We start from the raw sequence: 16,980 nt of genomic DNA, 5'->3' as shown, positions 1-16,980 counted from the left end.
AATTTTGCTTGCATGGCATTATACGGGGGTAAATGGAAGCGTTGTAGTTTCTCCTAACTTTAAAAAATTCTGTGAAAAAATGGAAGAGCTGATTTTGTTTCATAGTCCTGTCATATTATCCCGGAGGCATCACTAAAATTGTGTTTTTTGAATTATCCGAATATTCCTTTTCTTATAAGAGCTGTACCATTTTTCTAAATAAAGACACTGATTGACCCATAAACATAAATATCTTGAATAGATGTTGGATTGATAAGATTAGAATGGCCCACATGCAGCCCAATCTCAATCCTATTGAGCATTTATGGGATGAATTAAAAATAGCTGTTCGCCGTCATCCTAGAGTCATAGGCCTTCAGAAAATTTGATAGAATTATGGCCCTGGTAGAGGAATATCGAGATATTCTCCAGGCAAGGATAACACGTCTTTATTCGATGCCAAACAAATTGCGGGCTGTTTTTGCTGCAAGAGGTGGACATACCCGCTATTGAATTGTTTTGTTAATTGTAGTGCGTTTGATATTTTTAATTAAATAAACCTTCAAAGCAGTGTTTTTATTAACAGCTCTTACAAGAAGAGATATTCGGATAATTCAAAAAACAAAACTTTAGTGATACCTCCAGGATAATACAAAAATGAGTATGAAACAAAATCAGCCCTCCAATTTTTCCACAGAATTTTTTAAAGTTAGGAGAAAATACAACGCTTCCATTCACCCCCGTATAATGCCATCTAAGCAAAAAATTTTTGTTACCGGAATAATAACAAACGACATCAATACATGTACAGTATTTCTAATGATCATCTTTCAGTGCGTCACTGTTTTTCGATTCCTTTCTAACGCATTAAATTGTATGTGACAGAAAAAAAAGGCACGTCGGTGATTACATTTCGTCGGTGACATTTTTATAACATTTATTCTAGTTATTCTAGTTGTCGATAGATGGCGCCATAATAAAAAAATAATTTTTTTTAATTAGATAATAATATTACAAATATAATCTGTATAATTTATAAGACTATACAAATTAAAGAAAATACCATTTTATAAATGCAAGAAACACATTTGATTTGTTTTTATTCCAAATTGAAAATAAAATGTGACAACTGTCAGATTTAACTAAAATGTCATGCTAGAATAAATGTCATAAATGTGTATTATCACGGACTTACCCTTTTTCCTATCATTTGTTACGCTCTGAAAAATGATCATGAAAAGGACAATACCTACACACTCGTGCAAGAATCTTGAAAATCGGAATACAAATAAAGTTGTAGATTATCAAACTTAATCAAAAATCTTGGGTGGCAGAATTTTGTGCTGGATAGTGTATTTGGTAAAATTGTAAATGGTAACTGAAGTCTGTCATAATATTGGAGGTTAAATATAATGTCAAATTATTGTTTTCAAATTATATTTTATTTATTTAGTTTATATTTTAACAAGTTTATTTCTTAACCAACTTCACTTTACCTTCCCGCTCAATACGCTCCCGGGTTGTAGTGTTTGGTTAAATAAATTTGTATCATGGTAAATTGACGTTTCACTACATAGAGAAGTCCTGACTGCTCCAGTATCGATTCAAGGGTCACCCAGATAGACTTCGCTTTAGATAGACCTTTCTTTAGTGTGCACTTTCAAATGTGTTTTCAAGAAACCTGTCTGAGAAAACTGCTTAAAACAAATTTCACACTTGTAAGGTTTTTCTCCAGTGTGCACTATCAGATGTCTTTTCAAATTACCTGCTTCACTAAATTGCTTAAAACAAATCTCGCACTTGTAAGGTTTTTCTCCAGTGTGTACTCTCAAATGTTTTTTCAAACTACTTGTTGTATTAAACTGTTTTAAACAAATTTCACACTTGTAAAGTGTTTCTCCAGTGTGCACTCTCAAATGTACTGTCAAACTACCTGTACTGGAAAACTGCTTAAAACAAGTTTCACACTTGTAAGGTTTTTCCCGAGTGTGCATTCTCAAATGTCTTTTTAAATCACCTGCGTCTCTACATTGCTTAAAACAAATATCACACTTGTAAGGATTTTCCCCAGTGTGCATTCTCAAATGTCTTTTTAAATCACCTGCGTCTCTACATTGCTTAAAACAAATATCACACTTGTAAGATTTTTCTCCAGTGTGTACCCTTAAATGCTGTTTCAAGCTTCCATGGTGAGTAAATTTCTCAGAACACATTTCACACTTGTAAGGTTTTTCTCCAGTGTGCAATCTCAAATGTCTTTTCAAAGAACCTGCATCTCTAAATTGCTTAAAGCAAATCTCGCACTTGTAAGATTTTTCTCCAGTGTGCACTCTCAAATGTATTTTCAAAGTACCTGCTTTACTAAATTGCTTAAAACAAATTTCACACTTTTGAGGTTTTTCCCCAGTGTGTACTCTCAAATGATCTTTCAAGTGACTTGCTTCCCTAAACTGCTGAAAACAAATTTCGCACTTGTATGGTTTTTCTCCAGTGTGCACTCTCAAATGTATTTTCAAAGTACCTGCTTTACTAAATTGCTTAAAACAAATTTCACACTTTTGAGGTTTTTCCCCAGTGTGCACTCTCAAATGATCTTTCAAGTGACTTGCTTCCCTAAACTGCTGAAAACAAATTTCGCACTTGTGAGGTTTTTCTCCAGTGTGCACTCTCAAATGTCTTTTCAAGGTACCTGCATCTCTAAATTGCTTAAAACAAATTTCACACTTATGAGGTTTTTCCCCAGTGTGCACTCTCAAATGTGTTTTCAAATGACTTGCTTCACTAAACTGCTTAAAACAAATCTCACACTTGTAAGGTTTTTCCCCAGTGTGCACTCTCAAATGTCTTTTCAAATGACTTGTTTCACTAAATTGCTTAAAACAAATTTCACACTTATGAGGTTTTTCTCCGGTGTGTACTCTCACATGCATTTTCAAAAAACATTTGTGAGTAAACTGCTTAAAACAAATTTCACATTTATGTGGTCTTTTTCCAGTCACATCATTCACAGCTTTATTTAATGTTTTTTCTTCAGTGTGTCGACTCATGTCATTTCCTCTGTAAGATGAATCTTGGATGAGTTTTTCCATAACTTCTATTTTGTTTTCATCCTGGAGATAATCTAAAATAAACACCAACCATAATTAGTCCAGGGTAATAAGGTTTTTCCATGACACTTCAACAGCCATGGTACTGAAGCGGTTTTTCGACAGGTACTACCTATAAGAATAAATTGTAACTATTTCCTATGTAGGATCTGGCGGCCATTTTTATTTATAAACAATTTACTGGCAAAATATGGCCTTTTTCCTTTTTTTTTTCAAATCAATGGAAAACAGTGAAACTTATGGTTTTTTTAGTACAAACATCTTCGAGAGCATGGAAAAAGCTTTAAAGTGGCGTATGACAAAGTTTGATATATTGTTAACCCATTAAGCGCCATTGATGCGAAAACGCAATATTTTGAAAGGTTTTTTTTTGATAACTAAGTATTATTTTCATAGAAAATGTTTTATGTGTTTTAATTCTTAAAGGTTTAATGGTATTGAAATATATTTTATAGAACAAATTAATTTAGTTGTTTATAATTTATAAAAGACTTACTTAAGCAATTTTTACATTGTCCGTCATGACTATATAATCTTCATTTAAAATTTTCACTTTGCTTATAATATAATAGTTTACATGATTTTTATTAAGTATAAACTACATAATGAGATTTAGCAATAACCAAACAAAAAAATTTAATAATTTTATCAAAAAATAGTTACATGCGTTCAAACTTAATGTTGCGTTTTCGCATCAATGGCGGAATCTATTAAGAAATTAATGAAATACACTTTTACGGATTATAAGATTTATTTTAAAATTATAAGTACAAAAGTAGTAAAACTTAATAAAATATTTCTAAAAAACTATAAAACTTAATATTCCAGTTTATGGAAGCTGTCAAAACATGCAGAGTGTAAATGTACATTGCACTTTTGACACATATATGGTTTGGCTTTTACATTGTCTGCATTTTCTTCTTGACTTTTCAGGGTGCCGTATTACGATGAATGTGGTTCACTTTGTTGGTTCTCATTTCTTTCGGTAATTCTGAATTTGTTGGCCTTCATCATCCTTTGGATTTAGAAGGTGATGTGAGGTGGCAGATCCTGGGATCGGCATCTATGCAGAAGAGCCAGGTGACGGAGTTGCCTTTTAAGAGACTTGTGGCTTTCTGTGAGGCCATATAGTGCAGTCACTGAAGGTTTTCTCCTCCGATTTCGTTGAACCTCCATCGATTTTCATGAAAATTGGTGAGCAGCTAGAGGATACCTCAAGGAACAAAGGTGACATGATGCTAACTTGCGCTTTTACCCTGGGGGGTGAATACCACCCCTTTTCGAGGGTGAAAATTATTTTATTGAAAATAATATCATAGATCGATAGAGGGACAAATTGTAAGCAAAATTTGATACATAAAGTTATTAACATAAATCAATACTTTTTGAGTTATTAAAGATCAAAGATTTTATTTTATCGTAAAAAATGCATGTTTTAAAGCTGTTTTTCACTTATAACTCAAAAACTATGAGCTTTTACAAAAAAGTTATTATTACCAAATTTGAATACACTCTTTACTTAAAGAACTAAACTAATGTTAATTCAAAGTGAGCTATGGGTAATTGAATGTAAATTTTTTTTAGCGAGTACTCAAATCTGAGTATTCAAACTTAAATAACGGGAAAACGATGCATTTTATAAGATATACCTGCTAAACATCTGTCAAAGTACTTCGGAATTTATATATAAACCAAACTTAGAATTTATATATAAACAACAAAATTATATATAACCAAATTTTAGTTTTTTCTATAAAAAATATTTTAACTTTTATGCTATTTCTGTAGGGTGAAAAATAACCGAGATAGAAACGTTTAAAGCTTAAGTTTTGCTGCGAGGACCATGCAACCATGGCCATTTAACATTTGATTTTTAAAAAAGTAATGGGTTTAAAAGATTAATTTCAACGTGTTTTAGTAGCCCTTAGAATTATCTTTCAAATCGTTTTTAGGTTAACCTAATATCGTTAAAAGTAATGAAGTTATTTAAAAAAAAACGATAACATTTTTTTGAACAATTTTTAAAAGATAAAGTTGGAAAAATTTTTGGAGCATAAATTTTAATGTTATCAACTTATTCGGGATCTCATTTGATAGATATTTCTAAGTACTTTCACAAATGTTTAATAAGTTTATGTTATAAAATTAATAGTTCTCCCGTAATTTAAGCTTGAATACCTAGATTTGGGTACACGCCGAAAAATATATACATTCAATTACCTATAACTCACTTTTAGTTAACACTAAATGGTTTTTTTAATAAGAAGTTTATTTCATTTTTTATTAGCTTCAATTTTGGTAATAATAATTTTTTTGTAAAAACTTATAGTTTTTAAGTTATTTATGAAAAATCGGTTAAAAACATGCATTTTTCTCACGAAAAATTAAAATCTTTGATCTTTAATAACTCAAAAGTTTTGATTTATTTTAATAACTTTATATAACAAATTTTGCTTAGAATTTGTCCCCCTATCTAACTATAAAATAATTTTCACCCTCGAGAAGGGTTGGCATCCACCCCAGGGTAAAAGCGGAAGTTGGCACCATGTCACCTTTGTTCCTTGAGATATCCTCTAACCACTCACCAATTTTCATACAAATCGATGGAGGTTGAACGAAATCGGAGGTAATAGCTCATCTCCATCTTCAGTGACTGCACTAATAAGGTTTCTGGGGATTAGACTTTCGGGGTGGCATCGGCAGGAGCTCAGATTTGCAGATTCTGCTGATTCTGACAGATATGGGAGCCCGGTGCAGTCTGGGTCCCAGAAACGCCGAAGACCAGGTTCTTATCGACCTGGTCAGTAAGATAGGGGTGATACAATGGACCCGCCCTAGGAAGTCTAAGTGTCTGAAGGGCTCACAAGTGGGTCTTGTGCCGACGTACCATAACCACAATATGTGCACCAAAAGTGCAATGTACATTTACACCCTGCATGTTTTGACAGCTTTCATACATTGTAATAATTAAGTTTTATAGTTTTTTAGAAATATTTTATTTACTTTTACTAGTTTTATACTTTTAATTTTGAAATAAATCTTATAATCCTTAAAAGTGTATTTCATTAATTTCTTAACAGATTCCGCCGTTGATGCGAAAACGCAACATTATTTTTTAAGAACTGTAACTTAAAAAAATTATATCAAAATTTGTTTTTAAAACACCATAAATAACTAAGCCCAATATAATTTTTATAAAAAAATTACATATTTCATACGCATATGGCTGTTAATGGGTTAATATAATTGCGAAAAAAGGTCGAAATTGCAAAAAATTAGTTTTACAATAATTATTGAAAGAATAAGTGTACAGCTTTAAAATATTTGTCACATATGGGTTATTTGGTGCTTAATGTATGACAAAAATTTCAAAGCGATTCATTTAATTGTTTAAATTTTATTCAAATTGTTTATTCCAGAGAGCTTTTTTTGCAATAACAAGTCAGAAAAAAATTATGTTGGAACCATTTTACAGATGTCAAAAGAAAGGGCATGAGCTGAATTTTCAAATTGGTTTAAAGAAAGTGAATAAAAAATGCATTTATTAGTAATAAATAATTATGCAAAAGTATTGTCAATTTTTCCTAATAAACTTTTTATTTTTTTCTATAATAAATTATATATATTCAATACAATGTTTTATCAATTATTATATACATAACATTATTACTTGGTAGTTGGCCAGAAAAACGGCCGCCAGATCCTAGTCAGGAAATAGTTAAAATTTGTTCTTATAGGTATTACCTGTAGAAAAAACGCTTCAGTACCCTGGCTGTTTAAGTGTCACGAACAGGGTATATTTTTGACTTATTACCCTGGCCTAAATATAAATATTTGAGCATAATAAAAGCATAATAAAATTTAAGCTAGCAGAAGTAGTAAATGATATAAAATATCGTCATCCTAATCTGTAAACTCTATAACTCTATAATCCTCTAAAAATGAGTTATTACTGCCATCTGTTTGAAAAAGTTCCTACTTATCGTTTAAAAAAGGATGCATGTGCATATTTTTACCAGATGAGTAAATAGCGATCTTTTCGTATTAACCATATCTCCCTTGCCGCCAAATTTAGTTCGAAAAATATGTAGCCCCTAGTAGTGCAGTCACTGAAGGTTTTCACCTCCGATTTCGTTGAACCTCGATCGATTTTCATGAAAATTGGTTAGTAATTAGAGGATACCTCAAGGAACAAAGGTGAGATGATGCCAACTTGCGCTTTTACCCTGGGGGTGGATGCCACCCCTTCTCGGAGGTAAAAATTATTTTATTAAAAATAATACCATAAATCGATAGAGGGACAAATTATAAGCAAAATTTGTTATATAAAGTTATTAAAATAAATCAACACTTTTTGAGTTATTAAAGAACAAAGATTTTATTTTTTCGTAAAAAAATGCATGTTTTAAATCGGTTTTTCACGTATAAATCAACAACTGTAAGCTTTTACAAAAAAGTTATTATTACTGAAATTGAAGATAATAAAAAATTGAATACATTCGTCATATAATGAACTAAACTAATGTTAGTTCAAAGTGAGTTATTGGCAATTGAATGTGTATTTTTTTCGACGAGTACTCAAATCTAAGTGTTCAAGCTTAAATAACGGGAAAACGATGTAATGTATAAAATATTCCTGCTAAACATTTGATAAAGTACTTCGGAATACCTATCAAATGAGCTTCAGAACAAGGTAATAGCGTCAAAATTAAGCAAGTTATAATGAAAATAAAAGAACCGTTTCGAATTTTTTAGGAAAAAGTGAAAAATAAAACATACGCCATTTCCACAAAAATTAAAATTTATAATAATCCTTACAAAAACTTCTTTATATTAGCATATACATACACCGTACACCATAGCACTATACACCGATTTCTCCAAGGCCTTTGATCGGGTCAACCATAATATTTTAATATTTAAACTTAAACAAATGGGTGTTAATGGTCCACTTCTTGAGTGGCTGAGAACATACTTGATTGACCGAGTTCAGATGGTGCGTATCAGGGATTTTGTTTCCAGTGAGATTAAGGTTCATTCAGGAGTACCTCAGGGTTCACATTTGGGGCCCCTGTTATTTAACATATTCATCAATGATATACACCACTGCTTCCGACACAGTTCACCTCTGCTTTTTGCAGATGATCTAAAGTTCTATACAATTATCAACAATACAGAAGACTGTATTAATCTTCAACATGATCTTGATCGGTTGAGTGAGTGGTGTATGTTGAATGCCATGGCCCTGAATGAATCTAAAGTTGGATTTATAGTTTGACGTAGCGTAGACGTAGACGTAAGAAACGGACTGGAGACGGAAGAAAATATTATGTCAATTTATAGATCGACGTAGCGGAATTTTTGCGCATGAGTAGAAAGAGTAAACAATGACTTAATTCTAATTCAACAACATAGCCTATAAATTATACGAACAGTAAACAAACTTTGTGTTTATTTATTTATACTTATACTATTATTTATTATAATATTTATCTGTTTTGTGTGTTACATAGATTAGGAAATAAACGAAAGTATGCTCTTTGGTGCCGCATGCCGTGGGATTTCCAACTATTTTGTTTCATTTCCTGGTCTTTAAATGTTTATTGGATTTACCTATCGTATAATATGTGTGGATAACCACGAATTAGGCTAATAAACAACTCATATTTATCTGAAATATTGAAATGACTCTATGATATATTTTTATTAAATTAATAACTTAACATCCATTGTATTAACAAATAATTAACAAAATTCGAATATGTTGACAATCAACTTTTTACACAACACAAGGAATGAGGGGCGGGGCGGGTCCACTTTGAGTGACAGAATAAAATTCTGCCTTATGATTGGCCAGACGGAAGAAACGCACTGTAAAAGATGAAAGTTGGTCATCTCTTATGTTATGTTACGTTTCTCTTACGTTCCGTCAGGCGCTTGCGTTCATCTATAAACACGAGTACCGTAATTTCGGGTGACTTTGGCCCGCCAGGGTGACTTTGGCTCATTTTGGGAAAAATATATTTTAGCAACTAGGGCAATTGTACAATAAATTATCAAGTAAATTTCATTATACCGCACCATCAGTACCATATGAACTGTTTGAAAATTTTAATAAATTATGCTAATACTTGTTATGTTACGAAAAAAACGAATTTCTAAAATTTGGTCATTCCACATAAGATTTTTTGACTGCAAAAATTGGTTGGCAACCAATAATACTTCCAAGAGTAAGATTAATTGCATAGTGGCATATTGAAAATCTGTGAATTCTTAACCTCCGTGCATCGTTATTTCAGTCTAAACATAGACAGTAAGACGGTCGGATATTATTTTGCAAGGTGCTACAAAATTTAACGGTTTTCGGGTGACTTTGTCCCAGTTTGTTGATTGTTGGATTTTGGTCATTGGTTGCTTCTATATTAAATTAAAGTAAGTAAATGCTGATTTTAAATTTGCTTTTAGCCTTGTAACAACTGCAGGGTTTATTAACTTGCAGATACTTCGTCTAATTCTTCATTTAGTGAGAGCTATAGGGATAATGAAGATCTACATAAGCTTTCCATTGGAGTTGGAGACTTCGTAATTGTATCTGACTACTTTGACAGCTTTCCAGGAAAATTCGATGGATTTGTAAGAGGTAGTAATAACTGTTACGGTTGGGTGCAAGTAATGGTACTGGGTGAAAGAAGTTTATGGCAATGGCCCGAAGTCTCCGTAAGAAAATCCTACCACTTGGCTAATGTTGATTTCACTGAGCCATTGGAACTTGTAGATAACCGATATTTCTTTCCAGATTTAAAAAAAGCTTGTAAATCGTTTTATTGTTTATTTTTTGTTAAGAAATGATGTTTTTTGTTAACCTAGGGTCCTATGTAAAGTTTCATGTTAGTTTTAGTTTTTCTTTGTTTGAAATTTAATTAAATTTTTTTCACCTAACAAAATGTTTGTTTCTGATTCATCTGGTAGGGTCACTTTAGCCCGAACAATAATAATCACAGAGAATAAATCGACGCTGTCAAGCCAAAACGGCATAAACGACAATAACTTGATTTTTCAGGAAACACAAAAAACTGATTATTTTTATTTTTACCAATTCTGCTTATCTGCACAGTGATTCAAAAAAATTGGTGATTTTTTTTTCAAATTTTAATATATTGTGAACATTAATGTGGCTGAAAATACTGTCTGAAATAAATTAAAAACTATAAAATGGCGCTTATGTCCAATCAAGATATAACATTGGTGAATATGCCAAACTTACCTCTGGCGTTTGTGTCGATCGCACCGTTGTAAGGTTAGTCAATATGGCGCTTAAAAGGGATATATGCCATTAATGAAAAAAGAAACGAAAATCAAAAATTGTCGTTTATGCCAACAAGAAAAATGATGAAATTACGAAGATTTTTGATAGGGTTTATTTTTTGTTAATCAAAAATACATTCTAAGTTAAAAACAAAACCTTAAATTCTTTAAACATGTTTTGGTGCTAGGATGAAATACTTAAAAGTAAATATGAAATACTTAAAAGTGGATATCTAATAATAAGTAGTGGATTCTAATTCATAATCACTGTCAATATTTAGTTCAACATCCGTATTGATTTGATTGCTTGTATTTTCCTTATTTTGATCACTACTTATACCGGCATCCAAACCATTATCTGCTGCTAAGTTGAAACATGATGTGAGATCGTGAGTAAATATTTCTTATTCTCCTGCAACGTCTGGTGGTTCCTCAAAGATGATAATGTCATTGCTAAAAGCTTCTGCAATGTTGGCATTATAAATGTCATAAACCTCTAAGGGAAATATAGGGGGATTATTGTCAGTCCGTATATCATTTTGTACTGATTCGGTATATGTTTTATTTTCATTTAGTAAGGCCATTATTTTTTTACTTCTGCTATTCATGTGCAACAAAAAAATGGCATAAACGCCAAAAATCGATTGCCATTTTTAGCTATATAAAATTGATTTGAACTCTTTGCTGTAATACAAAATGAATTGTTCATCACACTAGTACAAAGTTACAATAGAATATTTTAAAATAAACTTTTTATTTGCGCAATTTTTAAATAAGAAACCTGCATAAGAATACCATTGAGGAATGGCACTTGTGTCAACCACGATGTAAATATGTGGTTTTGGCATAAACGCCTCATAGTTTTTAAAGAAATTCAGTGTGTTTACGCTTCAAAAATCAATACAAATTGAAAATATTGCAAAGGTAGATAATACCATGTTACTTATCCATAAAAATTGTAAAAATACATACCTTTACTATTATTACTGGACCGAAATGTACACAATGATAATCTTACGGGCACTGGCGATTATGTCAATCGGTGTTCACGTCGGTGTTCACGTGCGTGACTAGACTGGCGTTTATAAAAAATTTAAACCTATATTACACCTATTTCACTTTTTCTGCGGTTATTCCGCGTTGACTGTCTTATGCGGAAATTAAAATCCTATTTTTTAGTGCAGCTAACTAAAAAGTGGTCATTTTGGCGTTTATGCCGTTTTGGCTTGACAGCGTCGAAATATAAAATGTAGCTTGAGACAAAGTCACCCGACACTAGCGGGTGACTTTGCACACCATATTTTTATTTTTTTTATAATACAGGAAGCGCTTTTTTGTGTTTTCGTGTAATTTTTCCAAAAGAGTAGTTATAGACTCAAATACACATAAATAAAGAAACATACTTTTATGTATTCAAAAAACTGAAATCTACATTTAAACTTCGAAAGTGAGTCAAAGTCACCCGAAATTACGGTACACAAAATTCGGTGTTGATCTTTTCCAGTGCGTCTCCGTTGCGTCTACGTCTACGCTACGTCAAACTATAAATCCAACTTAAGTGTCATGCTATTTCTTTTGGACGATCGAGAGACCCAATAGAATATAATTATAATATACAGAATATTCCTGTTGACTGGGTTACTGAAATTCGTGATTTGGGAATTAATTTAGACTGTAAACTTTTATTTGAATCACATTATACATCAAAAATTTCCAAATCTTTACAAATGCTTGGTTTTATAAAAAGATGCACTAGAGACTTTCAGAATATTGATGCAATTAAATTACTATATTGTTCTTTAGTTAGACCTCATCTAGAGTATTGTTCTTGTGTTTGGTCTCCATCTTACAATATTTACATAACAAAAATCGAGACAGTCCAACACAAGTTCTTAAGGTACATAGCATATAAACTGGGTATACCTTTTGAGTTAAATCAGTTAAATTATTATCAAATTGAAACCCAATTGGCTATTCTCTCATTGCGTGACCGACGAGTAATTAAGGATGCAAGGATGCTCTATGGCATAATTAATTCAACAGTTTTGTGTCCTCAGCTACTTGAGCAGGTTGGTCTCCATGTACCTCTCCTCAGAACTCGATTAAATCAAACATTCTATGTTCCTATCCATAGAACCAACTATGCATATAACAACTTTTTATCTCGAGCACTAAGATGGGCAAACACTCAACCTGATCTAGATTTCTTTGCACCGAAGTCTGAATTCATCTCTGGCCTCAGACGTTTGTTTGTTTGAGTAGTTGTTGGATATTCATTATTGTGATATATGAATCTGATTTATGTGTTTAAGTTTGTGATATTTATATTTTATTGTATTATTGTTTTATTATTACTATTTTATTGTAGTTTTATTATTATTGACACATGTATTATGTATATTGGACTTATAAACTTGTAATCTTATTGGGCAGTGTCCCGTCGAAAATAAATAAATAAATGAATAAATAAGTAATGTTTTCGATAATTTTGACCGGTTTAGAATGCATATTTTAGAAAAAAAGATATAATTTAAAAAAATCATAATTTTTAAAATTATTGTAATTCTCATATTCTTTTGATAATAACTCCAAAAATACTCAATATACGTAAAAAATTATATATAACCCAATTTTAGTTTTTTCTGTACCAAATATTTTACCTGTTTTATTTTTTTATAGGGTGAAAAATAACCGAGATAGAAACGTTTAAATTTTAAATTTTGCTGTGGGATCCATGCAACCGGGGTCATTTAACCTTTTATTTTTTAAAAAGTAAGGGGTTTAAAGATTAGGTTCAACGTGTTTAAATAGCACTTGGAATTTACTTTCAAACAGTTTTTAGATGAACCTAATATCTTAAACACAAACGGAGTTATTAAAAAAACCTATATCATTTTTTGAAAAAATTTTTAAAAGACAAATTTTGAAAAAAATTTGGAGCATAAATTTTAACGCTATCAACATGTTCTTGGGCTCATTTAACCCTGCTGTCCTGTTCGGGTCTATTTGACCCAAAAAATAATTTATTTCTTATTTTACAAATTATTATGCGGCGTAACGATTTGGTGTTTCGTGACTTTATTACCTAATATGAGGTCTTTCAATTGCATATGAGACAAACAATCAACTTCCTGATTTTTTTGATAAAAATCAAATTGTTACCTAGGGTACGTTCGGGTCAATATGACCCGCCTATTTATACCGTTAAAAATTTCCTGTGTATGTGTGTTTAGTTGGCAGTATTCTATATTTGGCAGTACCTGTGTGTTTGTCAGCCGGATACGTCTGTAAATAAACACAGGTTTCTGCAAGCTAGAACTTGTAAAATAAACTGTAGTATAGCTGGACGATGTTGCAAACCAAATTATGAATATGACCAACATGGACGGTCTTTGGAACCAACTGGAAAGACATGAATAACGTTGGTTTCCAAGCATACATTAGTCTTTTATTTTTAGCTCGAGTTTATAAGTCCCTTGGTGAATAAACTAAAAATTTTGTGGAATGAGGAAACGAGTAGTAGTATATTTCTCAAAAATGTCGCTTGATGTATTTACATAAAGTTTGCAAGTAATACGTTTTGATAACAAAACTACTAGACAGGATAGGAGAGGTTTTGATAAACTTGCTGCAATACGTGAAATTTAGGAAACATAATGTTTTAACTCTCATGAAAATGTTACCGTCGATAAGCAACTATAGTTGCCTTTATGAGGCCGCTCTCCCTTCATATGGTACATTCCAAGCAAGCCAGCGGAATATGGCACAACATTTGGGTTGTATGTAATTATTATAAACAGTAAAACTTCTTTGCTCTCAAAATGCAGATCTATACAGGAATTCGTGTGACGTGTGACTTGAGTAGTGATTTGGAAGGCCACAATATTACGTGTAATAACTATTTTACATCGTAAAATTTAGGACAATTTCTTCTAAAACAAAGTAGATACAATGCCGGGGACTATAAGTAAAATAAACCGGAGCTTTCAGCAAAAATCGCGAATAAAGAAGTTCATATCTATTCTTTTTTGCTTCACGCATGATACCTGTTGTTGACAATATTCTTAAAAATAATAAAAATGTTGTTCTTATGAGTACTTTGCATCATGCATCACTTTCATCAAATGAAAAAGCCCCAAATTATTTTAGATTACAATTCCAATAAGGAAGCAGTGGATACTCTAGATTAGCTTGTTGGCAGGTATACATCTGAGAAGAGATAAATCGCTGGCCAATGAATATTTTTTTAATCTGCTGGACATTTCTGTCTACAACGCGTTCGTGTTATGGACATCAATAAAATGGAATACCAATAAACTGAGAAAACGACGAATTTTTCTTAAGGAATTGGGAAAAACTAATGAAACCAGTCATCATTTCCAGAAAAGATATAACAATAACTAAAGGCTCTCACGAACTGGTAAAAAGGACACGAGCAGAAACAAGATGGAAATGCTAGTGAACTGTCTATGGACAATCTAACTCCGCCTGCTAAATGAGCACGCTGTAAACTTGCCCTAAAAACGATAACAAGACTAACTATTATGTTGTATATATCATAAACATATTTGTAAAATCCATTCTTTTTATTACTGTCCCAGTTGTAAACTGAATTAAATTTCTGTAGATATTTGTTACTAGGCTTTTTTGAAAGAAAAGAATACCTTTTATTTCTGTTGATAAGGTTTAATTTACATTAACAACATAATTTTTGTTTAATTAACCATAATTTCTTGTTAATAAAGCTTTATTTATCACCATTAGCTTATTTGATTTCGACTAAGGAGCGTAAACCATAGTTGGGTCATATTGACCCGAACAGTACATTTGTGTAGTTGACTCGAACGGGACAGCAGGGTTAATAGATATTTTTAAGTACTTTGACAAATGTTAAATAAGTTTATGTTATAAAATGCATCAGTTTCCCGTTATTTCAGCTTGAATATTTCTGCTTGAGTTTTTTAGTCGCCGAAAAAAATATACATTCAATTACCTATAACTCACTTTTAGTTAACATTAAAAGGTTTTTGTAGTAAGGGGTTTATTTCATTTTTTATTAGCATCAATTTTGATAATCATAACTTTTTTGTAACAACTTACACTTTTTGAGTTATTGATGAAAAATTGGTTAAAAACATGCAATTTTCTCAAGAAATATTAAAATCTTTGATCTTTAATAACTCAAAAATTTTGATTTATTTTAAAAACTTTATATAACAAATTTTGATTGAAATTTGTCCCTCTATCGAATTATGGGGTTAATTCTAATAAAAGAATTTTCACCCCTGAGAAGGGGTGGCATCCACCCCAGGGTAAAAGCGCAAGTTGGCACCATGTCACCTTTGTTCCTTGAGATATCCTCTAACCACTCACCAATTTTCATGCAAATTGATGGAGGTTCAATGAAATCGGAGGTAATAGCTCATATCCACCTTCAGTGACTCCACTATAATAGAGAAGCCATTCGGAGCAATATAAGATGCTAAATATTGTTTCCTCAACAATAAGACTTCACCATTATAAATTTTAAATTTTCTATAATATTCAATATCAGTCAAGAGATAAACAAGAAGTTTATTAAAGGTGGTGGTGTTTATTACAGCACTGGCCTTGATAATCACATAGATGTTGGGGATTTCAGTATACAGGCAGGTAATGTACCTCGTTATAAGCGAAACCTCGTAATCACCGTGTTCGTTATAGAGAGAGTCTACTATATTATAATACTTCTTACTAATATACTTCCACTACTAAATATTTTATTACTAACCTTTTTCAGTTTCTTGGATTTCTTCAAATGAGTTAAGTTTATTTCCATGTTCAGTATTTATGGGACTTTTCTTCAAGTCTAAAGAATCATAATATGTGCCAGGAATACTTTCCCTATTGGGCTCATCCTGAATTTCACATTTAAAGTCATCCAAAAGAGCATCATCCAAGTCATTATATTCTATTTCTATTTTACACGTTTCCCCGCTAATTTCTTTTTTTACTTCCATTTGATTAAGGAATATAGATGCATATGCATATAGAAGGATTTCTAGAACTTTTCAGCAAAGCATTTAAGTAAGTTTCACAGGCCCACAAGGTGATAAACCATCGGCTTATACCCACTTTAGACCAAAACCAACAATAAATTAAATTCACGAAGAAATTCGTCAAATTGCTGCTTCAATAAATTCGTGAATTTCTTGGTGCCCACCCACTCTTCTATGGTGCATTGGTTGGAGATTCTGATTGGTGGAATTGTTTGTTGTTTCTTATTTATTTTGTTGACTGCATTTAAATAAATGTCACGTCAAGTGTCACTATTTTCAGTAGTACCAATTATTTTATTCTTTGAAAAGCTAAAGGCAACACTACCAAACGCAAATACGTTTGCACGATGTCCCTGGACATCGTGGACATCATTTGTAACTATCTTCACCGGAAAGTATTCTGTACAATGTCCAGAGACATGTTAGCCGTAGACAAGGCATATTGAGCAAAGAAGTGCAATGCGCGGCAGTCGATCGGTGGTCTATCTATCTCTTTTTACTAAGCGATACCGCTCATATGACGGACAAAGATGGCTAGACCACTCAAAATG

The 16,980-nt window shown here is 31.9% G+C and overlaps 1 protein-coding gene across 1 annotated transcript; it reads right to left on the bottom strand.

Annotated features, from left to right (window-relative positions):
* Positions 1 to 1,386: 1,386 nt before the first annotated feature.
* LOC126881103 (zinc finger protein 227-like) lies at positions 1,387 to 16,714 on the bottom strand. The gene is made up of 2 exons (XM_050645146.1): positions 16,162 to 16,714; positions 1,387 to 3,100 (listed from the first exon to the last, which is right to left on the bottom strand). Exons 1-2 carry the CDS (start codon positions 16,388 to 16,390, stop codon positions 1,611 to 1,613), a joined length of 1,719 nt encoding a protein of 572 aa, XP_050501103.1. The 5' UTR covers positions 16,391 to 16,714; the 3' UTR covers positions 1,387 to 1,610.
* Positions 16,715 to 16,980: the final 266 nt, after the last annotated feature.

Source organism: Diabrotica virgifera, chromosome 3 (genome assembly GCF_917563875.1).
Source record: "Diabrotica virgifera virgifera chromosome 3, PGI_DIABVI_V3a".
In the NCBI taxonomy this organism is placed as follows: Eukaryota; Metazoa; Arthropoda; class Insecta; order Coleoptera; family Chrysomelidae; genus Diabrotica; species Diabrotica virgifera.
Note: the sequence above shows the minus strand (reverse complement) of the source record. Positions and strands in the feature narration are given on the sequence as shown.

Bases quoted from the DNA above. Each gene is read 5' to 3' on its own strand.
- LOC126881103 (XM_050645146.1), bottom strand. From the start codon at position 16,390: ATGGAAGTAAAAAAAGAAATTAGCGGGGAAACGTGTAAAATAGAAATA. The intron at 3,101-16,161 runs GTTAGTAATAAA...TGTTTATTTTAG, and splicing joins AATCCAAGAAACTGAAAAAG to ATTATCTCCAGGATGAAAAC.